At 41.4% G+C, this 26,381-nt stretch overlaps 1 protein-coding gene across 1 annotated transcript in view; it reads right to left on the minus strand.

Moving 5' to 3' along the window:
* Window positions 1-26,381, minus strand: part of srpk1b (SRSF protein kinase 1b) — a 57,008-nt gene that overhangs the window by 24,823 nt on the left and 5,804 nt on the right. Inside the window, exons 3-4 of the mRNA XM_061875342.1 lie at window positions 8,054-8,169; window positions 5,851-5,959 (exon numbers count right to left, since the gene is read on the minus strand). Of these exons, the coding sequence (XP_061731326.1) occupies window positions 5,851-5,959; window positions 8,054-8,169 (225 nt within the window). The remainder of the gene's footprint in view (window positions 1-5,850; window positions 5,960-8,053; window positions 8,170-26,381) is intronic.

Raw genomic sequence — 26,381 nt, forward strand, 5'->3', positions numbered from 1 at the left:
TATAAATAAGCGGAAGCTCGAGCCACCAACACCTCTATTTCCCTTTTCATTCAGCCAAATATTCCTGGGTGTGTGACCTTGTATGCTCATTACACTCATTTGATTATTTATTTATTCATTGTGTTTGCCGCCAGATAGTCTATGAGGGCTGCCAATTTCATGACAACATTTCATGTGAAAACGCCATTTTGACGTCACATCCTGTTTACCTTTTGTCTGGCAGCGCCGCCAACGGGACATGGATGGGCTCACATGTATGGCAAAAAAAGTTCCCAATTGCAACCCTTATCAAAAAGGGTTGTTTTAATGGTTGTCAATATCATACCGAGACCAGGTAGATAAGCTGTTCCTAGTGTAGCTAAATGAGAAGCAGCTAGCCGGCTACCATTTGACTACGTTAAGGTAACGTGTGGAGTTCCCCAGGGTTCGGTCCTTGGCCCTGCACTCTTCAGCATCTACATGCTGCCGCTAGGTGACATCATACGCAAATACGGTATTAGCTTTCACTGTTATGCTGATGACACCCAACTCTATATGCCCCTAAAGCTGACCAACACGCCGGATTGTAGTCAGCTGGAGGCGTGTCTTAATGAAATTAAACAATGGATGTCCGCTAACTTTTTGCAACTCAACGCAAAAAAAACGGAAATGCTGATTATCGGTCCTGCTAGACACCGACCTCTATTTAATGATACAACTCTAACATTTGACAACCAAACAATTAAACAAGGCGACACGGTAAAGAATCTGGGTATTATCTTCGACCCAACTCTCTCCTTTGAGTCACACATTAAAAGCGTTACTAAAACGGCCTTCTTTCATCTCCGTAATATAGCTAAAATTCGCACCATTCTGTCCACTAAAGACGCTGAGATCATTATCCATGCGTTTGTTACGTCTCGTCTCGATTACTGTAACGTATTATTTTCGGGTCTCCCCATGTCTAGCATTAAAAGATTACAGTTGGTACAAAAGGCGGCTGCTAGACTTTTGACAAGAACAAGAAAGTTTGATCACATTACGCCTGTACTGGCTCACCTGCACTGGCTTCTTGTGCACTTAAGATGTGACTTTAAGGTTTTACTATTTACGTATAAAATACTACAAGATCTAGCTCCATCCTATCTTGCCGATTGTATTGTACCATATGTCCCGGCAAGAAATCTGTGTTCAAAGGACTCCGGCTTATTAGTGATTCCCAAAGCCCAAAAAAAGTCTGTGGGCTATAGAGCGTTTTCATTTCGGGCTCCAGTACTCTGGAATGCCCTCCTGGTAAAAGTTCGAGATGTCACCTCAGTAGAAGCATTTAAGTCTCACCTTAAAACTCATTTGTATACTCTAGCCTTTAAATAGACGCCCTTTTTCGACCAGTTGATCTGCCGTTTCTTTCTTTTTCTCCTATGTCCCACTCTCCCTTGTGGAGGGGGTCCGGTCCGATCCGGTGGCCATGTACTGCTTGCCTGTGTATCGGCTGGGGACATCTCTGCGCTGCTGATCCGCCTCCGCTTGGGATGGTTTCCCGCTGGCTCCGCTGTGAACGGGACTCTCGCTGCTGTGTTGGATCCGCTTTGGACTGGACTCTCGCGACTGTGTTGGATCCAGTTATGGATTGAACTTTCACAGTATCATGTTAGACCCGCTCGACATCCATTGCTTTCCTCCTCTCCAAGGTTCTCATAGACATCATTGTCACCGACGTCCCACTGGGTGTGAGTTTTCCTTGCCCATATGTGGGCCTACCGAGGATGTCGTAGTGGTTTGTGCAGCCATTTGTGACACTAGTGATTTAGGGCTATATAAGTAAACATTGATTGATTGATTGATTTGAGAGAAGGTTTGCCGTTTATATGGTGAAAAAGTGACAATGCTGAAGCCAGCACAGAAAAACAACTTAGGGCGAGCCGTGGGTGTTTGGGAAAGTTTCAAAAGAGTGACGCTGCTGCATGGCCACTGACACTTCAACTTGGATTTTATTCGTGAAGTGGGATTTCTACCAAGACTAGACTTTTTTGGGGAAAAGAAGGCAGAGTGGACCTTTATAACAGCGAAGGAGAATGCAGTAGCTTGTGCTGGCTGGAAGCTTTTGCTATTCTAGTTGACCTCTCCCAGACTGTTCAACAAATGTCATCAATATTCAAAGTCACAAGGTAAAAGGAGTTTCCTCTTTAGTTTTGTACTGTAGAAAAACGTGTTTGGTAACAGTTTGAAGTGCACCAAAGGGACCTATGTGTGTGTGTGTGTGAGAACACGTCGACAGTTAAGCTGGCTGTTGTTGTGATCTTTAAATATATAAAGAGATGTTTGAGCCATTACTCACTTATGTTATTTTGATACATATAAAGTGTGGATTTTCTAATATGAAATTGTGACTTTTGTCCAGGCATGAACCAATGGTTCTTGTTTATATTGTTTTCTATCGAGAAAACCTGTCACTTGACCAACGTTTCGTTCAGCGAGCCATGTTCCAAAACAATAAAGTTCGTAGATAGTGTATCTTGAAGAGAATCCTCCTCGTATTTTTTCCCCAAACACGTTTGAAAATAGGTCCCGGCGATGTGACTTAAAAAGACAATCCAGAATTTTTGGGCCAAAAAATGCAATTCCTGATGTTAATTCCTGCTACTCTTAAAATAAACCAATAAATACAAATGACAGTGATAAATCACAACAACATTTTGTTTTTATTTGATGAAAAATGAGCAGTTTGAAAGGAGAATGCCGGATTTCATGGCATGAACATATTGCATCTGACTAACTTTTTTTCCAGACAAAAAAGGCACCAACTTTTTTCCTAGGCTTTGAACCCTGCGGTTATAAAACAATGCAGCTAATTTATACATTTTTCTACGCTGTTGACTGACTAACATGTAAATACTTAAAAAAAACAAGCAAACGCATTGAATAGATGTTATTTTTGTGCAATGGCACCATCTTTTGACGACTAGGCTCACTGCGGGTGCTGCAGTGGCTGAGTTGCCCTTTTGTTTAGACTGAGCTACGAACCTACTTGAAGTACAGTTGCCATTCCGTCTTCTAGCCGCCCATAGCCTGTCTACTCTATGGATTCCTCATTTATCTTGAAAGCGACGTTTGAAAGTTTTACAACTAAAATATTTTTTACGTACTAGGGCTTCACGGTGGCAGAGGGGTTAGTGCGTCTGCCTCACAATACGAAGTTCCTGCAGTCCTGGGTTCAAATCCAGGCTCGGGATCTTTCTGTGTGGAGTTTGCATGTTCTCCCCGTGAATGCGTGGGTTCCCTCCGGGTACTCCGGCTTCCTCCCACTTACAAAGACATGCACCTGGGGATAGGTTGATTGGCCCTAGTGTGTGAATGTGAGTGTGAATGTTGTCTGTCTATCTGTGTTGGCCCTGCGATGAGGTGGCGACTTGTCCAGGGTGTACACCGCCTTCCGCCCGATTGCAGCTGAGATAGGTGCCAGCGCCCCCCGCCACCCCAAAAGGGAATAAGTGGCAGAAAATGGATGGATGGATATACCGTACCATGTGTGATGTCTGTAGGAGTGTTTTTATGCTTACTTGTACTGGAATGAAGCTAGCATCGTAAGCATTAGCTGCATTGCTAACATGTTTACGAGTGTCTTTTTAGTATTATTAACTTACAATGGCATTTTTGTAAATTCACCACAATGTCACAGTGGAGTTATTGAGTCTGTTTCGCTGGTTGGAGAGCTAGCTTGAAAAACTTGCGGGTCCATGACGATGACTTCTGTTTTGTTTGATCTGCCGTTTTACTGCCGTGTGACAGGCACAAGTTAGAAACAATTAAGGTATGTATAAAGACATTTGCAAAATCTTTCTGTGTAAATAACTCATTTCACAATGTGTGGCTTCTAGTCCCGTGCGACTAATATATGGAAAATATTTATTTCTTCTAAAATTTGGTGAGTCCAGCTTATATCTTGGTGCGCTCTATAGCCCGATAAAATACGATAAATTACATTTTGCATAAGATCATTTTCAAATAAAACTCAATTGAAAGATATTTGTGTGAGGCAAAACTTCTGTCTTGAATAGAATACTTAGGTAAAGAAAAATGCAAATAAATAAACAACTCAAACATAGGAGGGATCTATGATTTCAGTAAGTGGATAAACACAGACTGTTCCAGTCTAAGGGCACACACAGTTTGTTTGTTGTTTGCCTCGTGAAGAGTTGCATTTACCAGATGCTGAGATGAGTTTGTTGTGCTACTGCCTTTTGTACATGTTGTTTGATCCCTGTCTGTTGTCATAAATCCAAACTAAACTTGCTTCTTTGGAAAGCACTTCCGGCTCTTGTTGGCTTTAGCAGTTGCCATGTTGCTGTGTGTGTGAAGCGCCTTGGATCAAGGAGTATACCGGAGCAGAATCATTTATTTTATAAACTGTCCCCCAAAAAAACTTGGGTTGATTGAAAAAAAATCAGTGCATCTTCCAAACCTGTCACTGCATGTCTGTCCGTTTGTGAAGTCACAAATGTACAAAAGAGACAGCGTTTAGAGCAGGGGTCGGCAACCTTTACAACTCAAAGAGCCATTTTGACCCGTTTTACAAAATGAGGAGGACAATGGGAGCCGCAACTATTCTCGCCAATATCTGCTGGTGGTCACCCAGATGATAAGAATAAGGGCATGCTATGAAGCCATTGCCTTAAACACCTTCTCCAACATGTACATTCTGCTTGCCAGTCCAGCAACATGTGAGAGGCTTCCGTAGATGCACGCACACGACTGGAAGGCATACTGGGTGACACAGAGTACACTGACGGTTGTGATATAAACAACTTTAACACTCCTAATAATATGCGCCACATTGTGAACCCACACAAAAGAAGAATGACAAACACATTTCGGGAGAAAATCTTCACGGTAACACAACATAAACACAACCCAACAAATACCCAGAATCTTTTGCATCCATGACACCTCCTGACTATGTTATACACCCCGCGAGGACCAAACCCCGCCCAGCTCAACCACGCAGTGAGGGGGTGGGGGGAAGGTTGGTGCTCGCGGGGTGTATAACATAGTCAGGAATTGTCATGGACGCAAAGGATTCTGGGTATTTGTTGTGTTGCGTTTATGTTGTGTTACTGTGAGGATTTTCTCCCGAAATGTGTTTGTCATTCTTCTTTTGTGTGGGTTCACAATGTGGCGCATATTAGTAGGAGTGTTAAAATTGTTTATCTCACAACCGTCAGTGTACTCTGTGTCACCCAGTATGCCTTGAAATCTCATACATGTGCCGATGGAAGCAGCGGAATGCATGTGTCCGGTCGGCACGCAAATTGCATTCCGTGAATGGCGGTCGTGATGACGTTCAAGAGGATGCAAATAGCATTCCGTGAATGGCGGGCGCAATGACGTTCAAGAGGACGTTAAAAGTAATATCATCACGGAACGCCCTTAATATTGTAGTCCGAGTGAAAATTGGAGAACGTTGACTCCGGGTGATGTCCGGGGCATTGAATTCTGGAATCTCCCCGCAACAATCTGGGGGGTCGGCGATTGTGCAGCTGAGCTGAATCAGAGTTGCCAAAGAGCCGCATGCGGCTCTGGAGCCGCGGGTTGCCGACCCCTGGTTTAGAGGAATCTAAAAGTGCGTGTAAGCTCACAACCAAATGCATGAACATTGTAATTTGAGATCATATCCGATATCCTAATATTTCAAAGTCAAAAATCATTAGACTTAGACAAACTTTAATGATCCACAAGGGAAATTGTTCAACAAAGTAGCTTAATTACAATGATGGAAAGTGTAAGGATGGAAAGGTCATTATAGGTCCCCTTTAAAGCTGTAGCCCATATGTTTTTTTCAAAAATCCAAAGCAAATTAAAAGGTCAACTTACTGGATGTCCCAGGCCAGCCACACAGTGGAGAAGTGACCCCAGCCCAGCTTCCGGATCACATGGTACCTTCCGTTGAAAAGATCTCCAATCTTCACATGGTGATAGCCACCTGTCCAAACACACACAGTTTCATGTGTTTGGAACTTTTACTTTTCTATTAGCGTCAGGGTTTCCCCTAATCTAATTGATATTGGTGCGCCACCACGGCAAAATAAAAGCCACCATGCCTTAAAAATGTTTTTTAATGTGAAAATTCATTAAAGCTCTAGAAGAAGCAACACAAAGTCCAACGCTCTTTTATTCCTTACTGGCAACAATCGAGCTAGTCTCCAGTTACCAAGAGCGTCAACATGAATACAAGACAATTAAAAACATTGTACTTCAATATGCCACATTACTAACTAGCATGAACATTGTGCACATTCAATCCACAGACTGCCCTGCCTGAAGGTACATATAAAGATATATATTGTGTGTATTTATTTTACTGACATAAAGCTTGGTTAAAAGATTTATGTATGTAGAGGTGGAGGAAATACTCGATTTTCAGATGGATCACAATTCAGACATGGACAATTATAAAATTGGTTAGTAAACATGGGACGATAATCCATTTATATATTTTAAATAGGGCTGGGCAACGATTAAAAATTGTAATCGAAGTTAATCGCACTATTTATCTGATTAATCGCGATTAACTGCATTGTATACACAAAGCCCAATAATGAATTCAAAAGTAGTGTGTAGTGCACCTTTATCGGAATATTCTCCCACATGAACAAAAGCGCCAAAACATTTGTTGTGCAAACACAATTTAAATCAGTCCTTGTTAAACAGTAGCAGTTAAATAGCATATTTGATGAAAATCAACTCAAAAAAATGTAAATACAAACATTTAAGCTTATTACTACCACTGCCAGGGTATTTAAGTTATCCTGTTTGTTATGGAAAATAAACATAATCTACATACAAATCTCTGAGCCACAATCATAACATCTGAACAGGCAATTTCTGAGGTAACAGCAGAAACATTTTTTTTTATCAGGGATCTTATGTTTAAAAAAAACCTATATTATAGGTAGTGGGCTGTTTTAGGGAATTTTTGATCAAATTATCCGTAGTAGCAATATTAATAATGTTGTGTTTATTCTGCGTAGTGCACTTAGAGTAATTATGACCATATCTAGGAATTGATGTGATGGGAATTTTCCGATTGTTTGCTTGGTGCTTTGATAAATTGAACGCATATACATGGTACTATATTGTGATGTTATGAGCCAGGGAAAAAAAAGAACTACCCTACCCAGCATGCAACAGGAGTGACGAGCATGCGCGGTAGCCCGGTATAGGTTGTGTCGCCATGACGGCATCTTGTATGTTGTGATATGCACGCTCTGAAAGTAAACGTTAAGAACTCGGCCAACACTCCTCGTCTGCATTATTCATAAATAGACAGACAACACAAATACTCCGCTGCTTCACAGGCCGCTGGATGTAGCCGGCAAAGTATTCCCATGCTAGCTAGCCGGTCTAGCAAGCACACCTCATTCAGTCCAAAACGGCCCGATATATCCACATCCAGAATTGTCTGGCGGTCGTAAGTGATCCCGGAGTGACCACGCTGTAAGCCAGCCATGAAATTTGCAGAACTGTCCGGTATTTTTGCCAAATGTTCCATCTTTACCAAGAGCCCCTCGACGCCGGGCGACGCCATCTTGGCGTTAACAAAATAAAAGCATGTAAACAACATACGCAAATGTGCGATAAAATAATTGTCGGCGTTAATAGATTGATGAGTTAACTCATAATTAACGCATTAATTTGCCCACCCCTAATTTAAAATGAATATTGTAAAACTTGGCTGACTGCAGAGAGCTTCCTCACTGACAAAACCAACCAGCTCCTTTATTTGGGAGCACTTGTGTTCTACTTCTGCACACATTTCCATTCATTTAATAAATGGGGGAATGATTTGAACAGTTTCTTATTACAAATGCACTGGGTTTTTTTCAAGTTGCAACTTTCAAGTGATAAACGCTTGTTCAGTGAACGGAAAAGGAATGTAAAACTGCGTCAATTAAAGAATGTATTTTAAATGGAGTCATAGCTCCTGAATTGGTGAGGTGCCCAAAGATTCCCACCCTAGGTTTAGAGCACATAACATCATTGCATCCCTACTTCAGTGAGAAAAAATGCGTGGTACCCTTGCAGTAGTCACCGGGGTCCTCCTGCTCGTCGTCATCAGAGCCCAGGATCTCTTCATCCTGATCCGGGCCAGGTGAGTCCGCCTGACTCAGCTTGGAACCCAGTGGCTCTGGTCTGAAGATGAAAGAGACAATGACTTTGTCAGGACAGAGGTGAATGGAAAAAGTGGAGAGGAAGTTACACTTTATAGTCAGATGAAGAAAATGTCACAAGTGGGGAAAAGAAAATCAAGTGTGAGCAAAACAAATTGTGTTGTACCTTTAAATACTCAAACCATTTTTGTTCCAAAGATAAAACACACGCACGGATACAAGTCAACTGCTGAACTGACATTTTCTCCACTTTTCCCACTCGTTACTTGACAATCCAAAATCTTTGTAGCTGTTACAAAAATAGCAGCTAAAACTCAGGAGGGCAACACTGGAATTAGGGTCAGCGCAGTTCCCCCTTTAGCCACTCTCATTAACAAGAGCAATGAAATCTCTGTGCCGGACAAGATACTGGCAAATCGTACATAACGAGTCTAATTGACCTACGATATTTACCATGGCAACAACATATTTATGAGAATGATAAGGTTTTAGCAAATCAGTGTAGCTCCTCAAAGACAGGGGGCAGAGAAGAAAACAGCACGGCCTAAAAGGTATGAAACCTGAACTGCATTGCTAATGAGACAATGCTTTAGCAGGTGAGGAGTAAATGTGAACAATTATGAAGGACCATTTTCTCCAGTTGCTCAGTGGAACAAACATACTGTCTAACTATTGGAGGTTATCACTTTTACGCAGAAGACAACGAGCAGAAAATCCATAATCCAATCCACTTGATTTATATAGCACATTTAAACAACAAAATGTTTCCAAAGTCCTGCACAACAATATTAAAAACAACATTCAAATACTATCCTGAGCTCCACTAATGACTGAATAAAAACAAAAAAAATAGGCATTCTGCCTTTGATGAAACTACTGTTTGGGCATCATTTGCTAGAAAATGTCATCGCAAACCATTTCAAGTAGCAGCCGAGTGAAAGAAAGAGTTGCCTCTATACTGAAGCTATTATCAGATAAATGTGATTTATGACACCTAAATACTTCAAAGTTTGCAAGCAAAAAGATATGATCAAGTAGTATCAATCTCAAAGAGAGTCCCCAGTCATTTTGAGAGATAATGAGGAAGCTAGTCGTGTGAAGTCGAGCTAGGAACCACAGATCCCCTCCCCATCAACGACAAAGCTAGCAAAGCAGACTTTGTGGGAGCCAACGACGATTACTTTGGGGAAAATGATGATCCTGGACCTCATATTTTTGAGCCTGAACACAAGGAGGATGAGCATTAAGTTTTAGAAGCGGATGCAGCTCATTGTGACACTAGCATCCGCAGTGTTGCTAGGTGCCAAACATCCATCCATCCATTTTCTACCGCTTATTCCCTTTTGGCGTTGCGGGGGGCGCTGGCACCTATCTCAGCTACAATCGGGTGGAAGGCGGGGAACACCCTGGACAAGTCGCCACCTCATCGCAGGGCCAACACAGATAGACAGACAACATTCACACTCACATTCACACACTAGGGCCAATTATCAATCAATCAATCAATGTTTACTTATATAGCCCTAAATCACTAGTGTCTCAAAGGGCTGCACAAACCACCACGACATCCTCGGTAGGCCCACATAAGGGCAAGGAAAACTCACACCCAGTGGGACATCGGTGACAATAATGACCCAGTGGGACGTCGGTGACAATGATGACTATGAGAACCTTGGAGAGGAGGAAAGCAATGGATGTCGAGCGGGTCTAACATGATACTGTGAAAGTTCAATCCACAATGGATCCAACACAGACGCGAGAGTCCGGTCCAAAGTGGATCCAACACAGCAGCGAGAGTCCCGTTCACAGCGGAGCCAGTTGGAAACCATCCCAAGCGGAGGCGGATCAGCAGCACAGAGATGTCCCCAGCCGATACACAGGCAAGCAGTACATGGCCACCGGATCGGACCGGACCCCTCCACAAGGGAGAGTGGGACATAGAAGAAAAAGAAAAGAAGCGGCAGATCAACTGGTCTAAAAAGGGAGTCTATTTAAAGGCTAGAGTATACAAATGAGTTTTAAGGTGAGACTTAAATGCTTCTACTGAGTTTTTAAGTGTTAAGTGTTAAAAAGTGAAATTAAGTGTTGCCAATCAACCTATCCCCAGGTGCATGTCTTTGGAAGTGGGAGGAAGCCGGAGTACCCGGAGGGAACCCACGCATTCACGGGGAGAACATGCAAACTCCACACAGAAAGATCCCGAGCCTGGATTTGAACCCAGGACTGCAGGACCTTCGTATTGTGAGGAAGACGCACTAACCCCTCTTCCACCGTGAAGCCAGGTGCCAAACATACAAACCACAATAAAACAAATACTAATATTTCCACTCTTGCTGGGATGCCGACCGACTGGGCACTCACGTAATCTTGTTTGGATGAAGATTCAATCTCAATCCTCACAAAGGATACAAAACAAAGTTCCTGCAGGAAGGCTCTTATGAGCTCTTTTTCACGGGGATGTGAAAGTGGAGCAGCCTGTGGGTCCATGGCCACATTTGTCTGGTAGCAGGTGAGAGATGCATGAATTAGAATATAGGATGTACTTTTAGCAACAGGGTTTCCCGCAGCACTTTGTCAGCGCCTAAACTAAGGTCTTAACAAGATCACCAGCCACACGTGCACATTTAACAAACTCTCTCAGTCCCCAAGCAAAGGCATACACTGAGTGTCATACGCATTCCAAAATACTGGGGGCACTGTAGCCTAGGACTTAAGACCATTTTAGCTAATCAGAAACATCCAAAATCTAATTTTCGGAGGCGGCATATTGCAAGAATGGCGGGTCACGGCAAGAGATAATTATATATGTGGACCGACAGAGAAGTAGAGCTACTTTTAAGCATCATTTTGGAGTTTAAAGTTAACTGACTGGGAAACTTGCCAGTTCAAGCATGGTGACATTCTTAGCCTATTTTTGGAGAGACATCTGACATGACAAAAACAACTATCGGCACTAAACTGAAAGTCCAGACAAGCAGTGGACGCAGGTGGAAGAAGTGGTCACGCTGCAGTTATGTTGTACTTCCAACTATGCCAGCACACCTGGGGAAGTTCTCCATCAACTACATCCAGGCCATTTGGAATAGAAACATCAGAACAGGAGTTGGGGTTCTCCATTCACCCTTGACAGCCTGCTCACAGACAAAGATATGGCCAATGATGTAGAAGAGCAGCAAGATTCCAATGAGAGCAATCCAAAATCTTCTGTGGTGGAAGAGAGAAGAAGAAGAGCTCTACTTCAGCTATGGCGAGGAAGTAATATTGTTGTATATCTGGGGCATCAAAACACTTTTATATGAACTGCACCGCAATTACATATGCTCTCAGATGACCACTTTCAACAATGTGGAATCAGATTTGTTTGAATATGATCATTGTTTGTCAACAGTGGGACAAAAATACTTTGGAATCAGGAGTCAAGATGGCAAGCATATATTCAAGTTCAGCTGTTTTACATGTATTTACATAGGCTTGTATTGAAAATGATTTGAGTAGTTTCTTGTAATAATTATTGCAGTTGCATTAAATTTATTTTTTTTATGTCCAAATTCAAATACCCGGTTGAAGTGCTGTATTGTTTCCTGATGATGTTGTAAATAACATGTCACTGTGCTAAAGTGGCTTGATCCCAAATAATGTCCATCCATCCATTTTCTACCGCTTATTCCCTTTCGGAGTCGCGGGGGGCGCTGGCGCCTATCTCAGCTACAAAATGTATATATTACCACTTTAAATGGAATTTAAATCAATTGTGTATATATATAAGTGTACAAATGTATATGTTTGATTTAAATGTTAAACTGTGTATATGAGACGTGTGCTACATATATGTTGCTTATATATTGTTTAAAAAAAAAAGTAATACAAGTGAAGCATGTTTTAGATTTTATATATTTTGAACCTTGTTCTTGTTGTGATGGGGTAGGTTTATATAAGTGTTGCTTCAACCTACACCCTTTCGGCTCAATCATTGCTCAAATGAGTGTTTTTTTTTTGTTTCCTTTTTTTTGTTGTTCTTTGTTTTATGTGAAGATTGCCGAAAAAAAAAAAAAAAAGGTGGAACTAAATACAACTAATTAAACGAGGAACAGGTGTGCAGACACGGAGCAGAGAGTAAAAGGTAGCCTGTATGTTACTTAAGTAAAGCACTGTACAAGTATTAAGTAAACAATGAATTATATAACTGGGCTAGATCATCCATCCATTTTCTACCGCTTATTCCCTTTCGGGGTCGCGGGGGGCGCTGCCGCCTATCTCAGCTACAATCGGGCGGAAGGCGGGGTACACCCTGGACAAGTCGCCACCTCATCACAGGGCCAACACAGATAGACAGACAACATTCACACACTAGGGCCAATTTAGTGTTACCAATCAACCTATCCCCAGGTGCATGTCTTTGGAGGTGGGAGGAAGCCGGAGTACCCGGAGGGAACCCACGCATTCACGGGGAGAACATGCAAACTCCACACAGAAAGATCCCGAGCCTGGATTTGAACCCAGGACTGCAGGAACTTCTTATTGTGAGGCAGACGCACTAACCCCTCTGCCACCGTGAAGCCCCCCGCCCCCAAATAATGTATTCACGAATATTGAATGTCATTGTGTAAAAATCCTTGTAAAAATGATTTTTTTTTCCACTAGGCAAAACTCAACAGCCAGAAGCAGGACAGACTAAAAGGAAAACTTCCAGTTGCTGAATGCAGTAGAAGAAGACGTCCAGATAAAGAAGAGACATGATGGAGACGTCGTCTGACAATTTCGACAAACTAACACCGAACGATGAGGTGGAGACGTGATGGCGAGTTACAACACCCCCTTCCCGGAGAGACACCACCTTAACTAACCGCCGGCATATAGCAGCATAAGCTAGCATTCGCTCACTGCTATCAATGTGGTGCTAAAATAGTCTGTCTGCGTTGGCTCTTATAATAACAATATCTGTTACGACTGGTTGGCATAGTGATGCCAAATTGGTCCCTTCGTGGATGCGTCGGCATGAACACAGCAACGGTAAGTTTAAATGATTTATTACACTTAACAAAAACTGACTATGAACAAAAACACTGGAGCTAACAGACAAAAATAAACCAAGGGCGCTAGCATGAAAGCTAGGAATAGAAAATACAAAACTATACTTGGCACGAAGCACACGAAAGAGTAAACAAAAACATTCAGCATGAAAGCTGGAATATCAAGCGGCTTAGCGTAAGAGCTAGCGAGAAAATACATACGGGTAGTAGACAGTCGGGAATGTTGCTCGAAGGCAAATTAGAGTCCCAGAAAGAATAACGAAAAGGGACGGGCTTGAATAGGGGAGTAATCAAAAAGTGACAGGTGGGCAGAAACCGTGATTAGCAGGTGGGATCAATGAGCAACCATGGTGACTGACTAAACAGGAAGTAAGAGTGTAAAACAACAGAGTGATACGACAACTGGAAGTATAAACCATATGTGGTGATCCAAGTAGCGGATCGCAACAAATATCACTCATATTTGGTTCATTTTCAGGTCAACACATGTAAATGGAGAATTGTTGGTGCTTTTCTGGATGTTTTTAGAGAGTATATTGAGAGGACTCAATTGTTAGATATTTATTTACCATTTCCAATGCGTAAAAGAGCCAAACATATCTGTTCTTGTCTTACATTAAGAATGTGAAAGATAATCAGCACATCAGAGTTTTACGTATTTCCAGTATGACTGATCTGATAACACGGTGAAGGCGCCGAAACGTTACTTCAGTGATTTCACTCTGAAGGTATTCGGAATGGAAAATTCCAAATGGCTGACTGAATTTGTAGCATTTTGTGATGTTTAAACAGTCTTTTTACATGCTTTGCGGATATGGTTTAATAGATACAATTAATAATAATAATAATAATAATAATCGGTTAGATTTATATCGCGCTTTTCTATTGTTAGATACTCAAAGCGCTCACAGAGAAGTGGGAACCCATCATTCATTCACACTTGGTGGTGGTAAGCTACATCTGTAGCCACAGCTGCCCTGGGTCAGACTGACGGAAACGTGGCTGCCAGTTTGTGCCTACGGCCCCTCCGACCCCCACCAATCATTCATTCATCATTCATTCACCAGTGTGAGCGGCACCGGGGGCAAAGGGTGAAGTGTCCTGCCCAAGGACACAACGGCAGCGATTTTTTGGGATGTCAATAGGTGGGAAGCGAACCTGCAACCCTCAGGTTTCTGGCACGGCCGCTCTACCCACTACGCCATGCCGCCCCAGCATAAAGTCCACTTGTTCTTCCACTCTCCTGCTACTTAAATAATGACAAACAGTACTGTTACATACAACTCAAACAAAAATGGAGAATTTGGAGTTCTTCATTGCAAACATTCCAGAATATGGAATTTAGCAGATTGCATTACAGATGACAGATGCACAGCAACAATTCTGTATGTACTCAATCCTACAGCTACTAAGAAATCATTGAATTTGAATACTGATGATCGTTTGTGTAGAACCCGACATAAACTCCCAATATTTGGTTAAGATAATGGCAGGGGGCTGACTTGTGGGGTTTTGTAATCAGTTTAAGTGGAAGGTTTTAAGTACTGTTATTGTAAATACAGTCATTACTACTGAATGCGGAGCTCTCTTGTATTTGACTGAATGAAAACAGAAGTAGGCAAAAATGGAATTAATGTTTGTTTGCGTTCTACTTGTGTATGCAGCGTCCGGAGTACAGCCACAGCTCAGCACTTTTATATTCAAAGACAATTGTGCTCAGACTTGCCAAAAACAAAGTTAGCCTATTGACTACATCAATTATGCAGTTTACATGTGGGTAAATATAAGTCCTCGGGATTAAAACAGGGAAGATTTAGGTCGACCTCCAAAAAGGACTAGATCCAAACATCTAAATAGAATGCACAAACAGAACTAACCGAATATATGAAAGCCAAAAGCAGCAAAACACTGGGATGCTAACAAATGTGCACCTTCTAAAGTTGGAGATTGCAGCACATATACAGAAGCTGACATAACCCTTGTGGATAGCAGACAAGGGCAAAAAGGAGGATACTCACAGGACAGCAGCGACGCCTGCCTTGCTTACCTACAAGATGCACGGATGCCCATGGGCCGTGACAGGTGTGCAAAGATCTTCTACTCACTCCATTAGTCAAGAGGACGATGGAAAGCAGAGTAGAGATGGGAAGAGAAGGAAAGCAGCACTGGAGCTCAGCAAACACACACTTACTCTCTCCATCTGACCGACAACTCTCATTGGCTGCTGATGCCTCTGGCCCCGCCCCTCCCACTGACTGCCAAGAGGTGATTGGCCAACACAACCCAGCACTGCATTGCAGGTGAGGGACCACACTAACCCTTTCATACACTATTCCTCATTCAGCAGTAAACAGTAGGGAATCAAACACGGGGCTAATATATGACTTTTGCAATCCAGGTTTCATGAGTACTAGGAATGTGAATACTTCACAAAAAAAATAGTCAAGTTGAGATTTGGCTTATTCAGCAAAATGCATCAGTGGCATAGCTCCACGACCACAACAAACAGAAGCATCAGTGAGAAAGTCGGGCAGCATTACACTCTTTTCTTTGCTTTGTAAACGCACACAAACGCGCACGTATAATAAAACTACCTTAAAAAGGAAATAAATGGTGTGCTAAAATATGTACAACTTAAATCCTTGGTAAATTTATTTCCAAAATGCCATAATTACTTGTGAAGTATAAATAGTGTGAGTTTAGTAAGTGGCAAATGCAAACAGCTACAGTAGAATCTCCAACATGAAATACACATGAAGCTTGTTTCTAAAGTCAACAATCAGCCAACCGCACCAGAGAAGACTACCACCTCTTCTTCCGTTCACATTTGGAATCACTGCACACACACAAAAGTAATTATAGTACTGATTTTAACAATCCTGAGCATCTGCAACAATTTGTTTCCAGCAAAGAGCTCTTTCATCACGGCGTCACACAACCTACAAAAAGGGCAGAAAACTACGCAAAGCACACTTGTCGTGTGTGCTAAAGTGCCAACTCAGATTTTGGATTGAACAAAGCCCTTCCATTATTCTCACAATGTATTTCCTTTCGATGTGACTTGATGGCAAATATTGGAATGGCAGCTAAAGGCCGACTGAAAGCCACTACTAGCGACCACGCAGTCTGATAGTTTATATATCAATGATGAAATATTAACATTGCAACACATGCCAATACAGCCAGGTTAGTTTACTAAATTGCAATTTTAAATTTCCCGCTAAAGTATCCTGCTGAAACGTTGCGGTATGATGACGCCTGCGCGTGATGTCATGCATTGTAGAGGACATTTTGTTCCAGCATCGTTCCCAGCTATAAGTTGTCTGTTTTCATCGCATAATTACACAGTATTCTGGACATCTGTGTGGCTGAATCTTTTGCAATCTGTTCAATGAATAATGGAGACATCAAAGAAGAAAGCTGTAGGTGGGAAGGGGTGTATTGTGGCCACCTTTAGTGTTTCATTGTGTACATTCCCGAAAGATGACGGTCAAGAGAACAAGGTTGGATTGGACCACACACACACACAAAGTACAATGTATTATGCGGCGGTCATTTCGACAGATCGTGTTTCGAAGAGGGTCCCTTGCGACTGGTGCTGAAGAAAGATGCGGGGCCGACCTTCAGGTTGTACAAGTACGACCATATAATCTCACTAAAAGACTAGTAACAATAAGCAGATAAGGAATTTTCCAGAATTATCTTAGTAAATGTGTCTATCCATCCATCCATGCATCTTCTTCCGCTTATCCGAGGTCGGGTCGCGGGGGCAGCAGCCTAAGCAGGGAAGCCCAGACTTCCCTCTCCCCAGCCACTTCGTCTAGCTCTTCCCGGGGGATCCCGAGGCGTTCCCAGGACAGCCGGGAGACATAGTCTTCCCAACGTGTCCTGGGTCTTCCCCGTGGCCTCCCACCGGTTGGACGTGCCCTAAACACCTCCCTAGGGAGGCGTTCGGGTGGCATCCTGACCAGATGCCCGAACCACCTCATCTGGCTCCTCTCCATGTGAAGGAGCAGCGGCTTTACTTTGAGTTCCTCCCGGATGGCAGAGCTTCTCACCCTATCTCTAAGGGAGAGCCCCACCACACGGCGGAGGAAACTCATTTCGGCCGCTTGAACCCGTGATCTTATCCTTTCGGTCATGACCCAAAGCTCATGACCATAGGTGAGGATGGGAACGTAGATCGACCGGTAAATTGAGAGCTTTGCCTTCCGGCTCAGCTCCTTCTTCACCACAACGGATCGGTACAACGTCCGCATTACTGAAGACACCGCGCCGATCCGTCTGTCGATCTCACGATCCACTCTTCCCCCACTCGTGAACAAGACTCCTAGGTACTTGAACTCCTCCACTTGGGGCAGGGTCTCCTCCCCAACCCGGAGATGGCACTCCACCCTTTTCCGGGAGAGAACCATAACTGGACTTATTAAATGTGTCTAATAACATCTAAATGGCTCCCACTGTCCTCGTCTTTTTTTTTCCCTCTTCTAGTCCTTCACTCTCACTTTCCTCATCCATGAATCTTTCATCCTCGCTTAAATTAATGGGGAAATCGTCGTTTTCTCGGTCCGAATCGCTCCCGCTGCTGGTGGCCATGATTGTAAACAATGTTCATATGTGAGGAGCGCCACAACCCGTGACATCACGCGCACATCGTCTGCTACTTCCGGTACAGGCAAGGCTTTTTTTTATTAGCGACCAAAAGTTGCGAACTTTATCGTGGATGTTCTCTACTAAATCCTTTCAGCAAAAATATGGCGAAATGATCAAGTATGACACATAGAATGGACCTGCTATCCCCGTTTAAATAAGAACATCTCATTTCAGGAGGCCTTTAAAAACAAACAGTGTGAAGGCAGAGTGCAGACACAGATGGAGTGAACTCCAGACCACCTTGACTGATGATGTAATAAATCACTTGCACTTGAGACTGGACTGGGCCAGAAGAAGGGTGAAGATTGTGTCATTCAAAGCACTAATACCTATGCAAAGTGGCAGGTGAAGACTTCTGACAGTAGAAACTACTCACCGGTATGTGAAATGACGGGCCAGCTTTACCACGTGAGAATCCAGTCCAAGAGCCACACGATGCTGATCCAGGTGAGCACTTGTGGTTACCACAGCAGCAAATGAGATGAATGGCAGGGAGGTCAAAGCGTGACGAATGAGTGAGAGAGCGACAGAGAGAATGAGTCTGACTTGCACACGGAAGCCACTTCATTGGGTACACCAGTAGAATCTAATACAACTCCAATCTTCAAAATGTTATGGGGAACTCTAGACCTTACGAATAAAACACAACAAGAATGCAAACTTCTCCAAACGTGATACATATATGACAATAATACAACAATTATGGAATAACCAGACTCGAAAAATGGTAATTAGCCTACTCGGTGGCCTAGTGGTTAGAGTGCCCGCCCTGCGATGGGTAGGTTGGGAGTTCAAACCCCGGCTGAGTCATACCAAAGACTATAAAAATGGGACACATGACCTCCCTGCTTGGCACTCAGCACCAAGGGTTGGAATTGGGGGTTAAATCACCACAAATGATTCCCGGGCGCGGCACCGCTGCTGCCCACTGCTCCCCTCACCTCCCAGGGGGTGACCAAGGGTGATGGGTCAAATGCAGAGGACAAATTTCACCACACCTAGTGTGTGTGTGTGTGTGTGTGTGTGTGTGTGTGTGTGTGTGTGTGTGACAATCACTGGTACTTTAACTTCAGTTCATTCATTGGGGCGGCTTAGCTCAGTTGGTAGAGTGGCCGTGCCAGCAACTTGAGGGTTGCAGGTTCGATTCCCGCTTGTGCCATCCTAGTTACTGCCGTTGTGTCCTTGGGCAAGACACTTTACCCACCTGCTCCCAGTGCCACCCACACTGGTTTAAATGCAACTTAGATATTGGGTGTCACTATGTAAAGCGCTTTGAGTCACTTGAGAAAAGCGCTATATAAAATATAATTCACTATTGTTGTAGAAAGAAAGCAGATAATCACGACACACAACTATAGTCATTTTAAATGCAAACGTTCCAGGCTATGAGAAAGATTGAAAGAAATCAAGAACATTTCAAGATCAAGCAGAATAAAATAGTATGAAATCACTCAATTCTGGTAAGAACCAATATGGAATGACTGTGTAAATGTAACCCCTGCATCAGGTTCAATGTGCTCATTAGTCTGCAATTAAAAAGGAATGTTCACACCTTGGTGAGCTGTTGCAGCAGGTGGATTAACATGAATCACAATTGAAACAAAGGAGAGGATTGTCAAAGCTCATCATCACACAATGTTGATAGTTCAGTCTGCTGTGTCCGACATGAGAAGGTTGCAAGAGGCAAGCATTCCGGCAGACCAAGTAATACATCACAGCGTGAAGACAGAAAACTTAAAGCAATAAGTTTTGAAAGCAATATGTTTTGAAAGAAGAAAATGCACAGACAAAACTAATGAAGAACAAATGGTTGGTAACCACAGTCACTTCCTGTGAGCCAAGCAACGGCAAGAAACTGCCTAACAGAAATGGAATTTAAATACAGAAAAAAAGGCCATATCGCCCAGCCCTGATACCCACACATGTATATCATGTACCTGTACATACACACGTCTATCATGTACCTGTACATACACACATGTCTATCATGTACCTGTACATACACCTACACACGTATATCATATACTTGTACATACACCTACACACGTATATCATATACTTGTACACACACACACACACGTATATCATGTACCTGTACATACACCTACACACGTATATCATATACTTGTACACACACACACACACGTATATCATGTACCTGTACATACACCTACACACGTATATCATATACTTGTACACACACACACACACGTATATCATGTACCTGTACATACACCTACACACGTATATCATATACTTGTACACACACACACACACACATGTATATCATGTACCTGTACATACACCTACACACGTATATCATATACTTGTACACACACACACACATGTATATCATGTACCTGTACATACACCTACACACGTATATCATATACTTGTACACACACACACATGTATATCATGTACCTGTACATACACCTACACACGTATATCATATACTTGTACACACACACACACGTATATCATGTACTTGTACATACACCTACACATGTATATCATATACTTGTACACACACACACACACACACACACACGTATATCATGTACCTGTACATACACACATGTCTATCATGTACCTGTACATACACCTACACACGTATATCATATACTTGTACATACACCTACACACGTATATCATATACTTGTACACACACACACACACACGTATATCATGTACCTGTACATACACCTACACACGTATATCATATACTTGTACACACACCCACACATGTATATCATGTACCTGTACATACACCTACACACGTATATCATATACTTGTACACACACACACATGTATATCATGTACCTGTACATACACCTACACACGTATATCATATACTTGTACACACACACACATGTATATCATGTACCTGTACATACACCTACACACGTATATCATATACTTGTACACACACACACACGTATATCATGTACTTGTACATACACCTACACACGTATATCATATACATGTACACACACACACACACACACAAACACGTATATCATCTACCTGTACATACACCTACACACGTATATCATATACTTGTACACACACACACACACATGTATATCATGTACCTGTACATACACCTACACACGTATATCATATACTTGTACACACACACACACACACACACACATGTATATCATGTACCTGTACATACACCTACACACGTATATCATATACTTGTACGTACACACACACACACACACACACACACACACACACACACACACACGTATATCATGTACCTATACATACACCTACACACGTATATCATATACTTGTACACACACACACAATGTATATCATGTACCTGTACATACACGTACACACGTATATCATATACTTGTACACACACACACACACACACACACACGTATACCATGTACCTGTACACGCACACGTATATCACATACTTGTACACACACGTATATCATATACTTGTATATACACGTTTACATACTTGTACACACACACACGTATATCATATACTTGTATATACACATGTTTACCATACTTGTATATACACACACACACACACACACACGTATATCATATACTTGTATATACACATGTTTACCATACTTGTGTATACAAGTATACACACACATGTACATCACATACTTACACACACACACGTATATCATATACTTGTATATACACATGTTTACCATACTTGTATACACACACGTACATCACATACTTGTACACACACACACACACACACGTATATCATATACTTGTACACACAAATGTATATCATATACTTGTATATACACGTTTATCATACTTGTACACACACACGTACATCACATACTTGTACATACACACACACACGCGTATATCACATACTTGTACACACACACACACACACACACACACCTGTATATCACATACTTGTACACACACACACACAATATCACATACTTGCACACACACGCGTATATCATATACTTGTATATACACATGTTTATCATACTTGTATACACACACACGTACATCACATACTTGTACATACACACACACACACGTATATCATGTACTTGTACATACACACGTATATCATATACTTGTACACACACATGTATATCATATACTTGTACACACACATGTATATCATATACTTGTATATACACGTTTATCATACTTGTATACACACACACACGTACATCACATACTTGTACATACACACACGTATATCAGATACTTGTATACACACACACACACATGTATATCGCATACTTGTACACACACACACGATATCACATACTTGTACACACATGCGTATATCATATACTTGTATATACATGTTTACCATACTTGTATACACACACACGTACATCACATACTTGTACACACACACACACACACACACACACACACACACACACACACATGTATATCACGTACTTGGACACACACACACACACGTATATCATATACTTGTATACACACACGTACATCACATACTTGTACATACACACACACACACACGATATCAGATACTTGTGTGTGTGTACAAGTATCTGATATCGTGTGTGTGTGTGTGTATGTACAAGTATGTGATGTACGTGTGTGTATACAAGTATGATAAACGTGTATATACAAGTATATGATATACGTGTGTGTGTGTGTCCAAGTACGTGATATACGTGTGTGTGTGTGTGTACATGTATATCGCATACTTGTACACACACACACGATATCACATACTTGTACACACACACACGATATCACATACTTGTACACACACGCGTATATCATATACTTGTATACACACATTTATCATACCTGTGTACACACACACGTACATCACATACTTGTACACACACACACACGCACGTATATCATATACTTGTATATACTAGGGATGCACCGAAATGAAAATTTGCGGCCGAAGCCGAATAAAATTTAAACGCTTGGCCGAAGGCCGAATACTGAATACCGAATAATGAATGCAGTTTTTCACAATTTTTTTTAAATTGCATAAATAGCCTAGAATACATTTTTAGACATGTTTTTTAAATAAAGTACATTTTTATTGAATATTGAATTTTTAAAAAATATTCCAGTAGCCTTTGCTTTTCAAAAAAAGCACCAAGTTTTTCATTTATATTAGGCCTTAAAAGAAAACATGCATTCAAAAAAAAAATAAAGTGCATTAAAGTGGATCAACCCACAACAAATGAATTATTGTCCTTTTGGCAAAAGTCTGCTTAGCCACAGTAGATAGACTAATAATGTAAACAGAAGGCTCAAGTAAATCTCAATTAAGTGTGTGCTTGTAACCTCATACACTTATACAGGTAGCCTACACAACAGACTAATAATGTAAACAGAAGGCTCAAGTAAATCTCAATTAAGTGTGTGCTTGTAACCTCATACACTTATACAGGTAGCCTACACAACAGGCTAATAATGTAAACAGAGGCCCCACTAAATCTCAATAAGTGTGTGCTTGTAACCTCATACACTTATACAGGTAGCCTACACAACAGGCTAATAATGTAAACAGAAGGCTCAAGTAAATCTCAATTAAGTGTGTGCTTGTAACCTCATACACTTATACAGGTAGCCTACACAACAGGCTAATAATGTAAACAGAGGCCCCACTAAATCTCAATAAGTGTGTGCTTGTAACCTCATACACTTATGCAGGTAGCCTACACAACAGGCTAATAATGTAAACAGAGGCCCCACTAAATCTCAATAAGTGTGTGCTTGTAGCCTCATACACTTATACAGGTAGCCTACACAACAGGCTAATAATGTAAACAGAAGGCTCAAGTAAATCTCAATTAAGTCTGTGCTTGTAACCTCATACACTTATACAGGTAGCCTACACAACAGGCTAATAATGTAAACAGAAGCCCCACTAAATCTCAATGAGTGTGTGCTTGTAACCTCATACACTTATGCAGGTAGCCTACATAACAGGCTAATAATGTAAACAGAAGCCCCACTAAATCTCAATGAGTGTGTGCTTGTAACCTCCTACACTTATGCAGGTTGCCTACATAACAGGCTAATAATGTAAACAGAAGCCCCACTAAATCTCAATGAGTGTGTGCTTGTAACCTCCTACACTTATGCAGGTTGCCTACATAACAGGCACACACACATGATGTAAAGAGCACACATCAGAGAAATAGCGTCTGCTCAGTATCATGTAACGGAGCTCAATGTCCTCCATGAGTTTCCGAAAGCCAATGTCCTCCACAACACTAAACGGTTGATCATCCAAAGCCATAAACTCCATTACCTTCTTTGTAATTCCGTTTGCTTTGGCACTGTCAGTCGCAAACTTTTTCGCGCTCTCAAAGACGTCGGCCACGAGGCACCTCCTCGAGACAGTTTGGCTGAACATTCGTTGCAAACTGCAATACTTTTGTCACTTTCCGACACTTTGAAATATCTCCACACTGCTGCCATTTTTCCGAAGGTGCTGGGTTACAACGTCACAGCACGTTGGTTGATTGCGTCACCGCGTCAAAAAATTGCGTCATACGCCACTATTCGGCCTTGCATTTAACTCATTCCACCGAAGGCCGAATGTGGCTTTTTTTTGCCATTTTCGGCCGAATATATTCGGTTACCGATTATTCGGTGCATCCCTAGAATATACACATGTTTATCATACTTGTATACACACACACTCACCTACATCACATACTTGTACACACACACACACACACACACACACACACACACATGTATATCACATACTTTTACACACACACACATGTATCATATACTTGTACACGCACACACACGTGTATATCATATACTTGTACACGCACACACACACACACACACACATGTATATCACATACTTGTACACACATGCGCGCGCGTATATCATATACTTGTATCTACACACACACGCACAGACATGTATATAATATACTAGTATCTACACACACACACACACACACACACACACGTACGTATATAATATACTAGTATACACACACACACGTATATCATATACTTGTATACACACACAAACATGTATATCATATAATCGTACATACACACGTGTATATCATGTACTTGTATCTATACACACATGTATATCATATACTTGTATACACACACGTGATTATCATATAATTGTACATACACATACACACGTGTATATCATGTACTTGTATCTATACACACATGTATATCATATACTTGTATACACACACGTGATTATCATATACTTGTACATACACACACACACGTATATCATATACTTGTATACACACGTGATTATCATATACTTGTACATACAAACACACACGTGTATATCATGTACTTGTATCTAAACACACATGTATATCATATACTTGTATACAAACACGTGATTATCATATACTTGTACATACACACACACACGTGTATATCATGTACTTGTATCTACACACACAAAATCATATACTTGTATACACACACACACACGTGTATATCATATACTTGTACACACACACACACGTGTATATCATGTACTTGTATCTACACACACAAAATCATATACTTGTATACACACACACACACGTGTATATCATATACTTGTACACACACACACGTGTATATCATATACTTGTACACACACACGTGTATATCATATACTTGTACACACACACACACGCACACGTGTATATCATATACTTGTATACACACACACACACACATGTATATCATATACTTGTATACACACACACACACACACGTGTACATCATACTTGTATACACACACACACGTATATCATATACTTGTATACACACACACACACACACACACGTGTATATCATACTTGTATACACACACAGACACACGTATATCACATACTTGTAAACACACACACGTGTATATCATATACTTGTATACACACACACACACACACAGACACATGTATATCACATACTTGTAAACACACACACATGTGTATATCATATACTTGTGTACACACACACAGACACACATATCATATACTTGTATACACACACACACGTGTATATCATATATTTGTATACACACACACACACACACACGTATATAACATATACTTGTATACACACACACACACACACACACACACACACACACACGTGTATATCATATACTTGTATACACACACACACACACGTGTATATCATATACTTGTATACACACACACACACGTGTATATCATATACTTGTATACACACACACACGTGTATATCATATACTTGTATACACACACACACACACACGTGTATATCATATACTTGTATACACACACACACACACACGTGTATATCATATACTTGTATACACACACACACACACGTGTATATCATATACTTGTATACACACAAACACACACGTGTATATCATATACTTGTATACACACACACACGTGTATATCATATACTTGTATACACACACACACGTGTATATCATATACTTGTGTACACACACACAGACACACATATCATATACTTGTATACACACACACACACGTGTATATCATATACTTGTATACACACACACACACACAC

This window comes from Nerophis ophidion, linkage group LG16 (assembly GCF_033978795.1).
Source record: "Nerophis ophidion isolate RoL-2023_Sa linkage group LG16, RoL_Noph_v1.0, whole genome shotgun sequence".
Classification (NCBI taxonomy): Eukaryota; Metazoa; Chordata; class Actinopteri; order Syngnathiformes; family Syngnathidae; genus Nerophis; species Nerophis ophidion.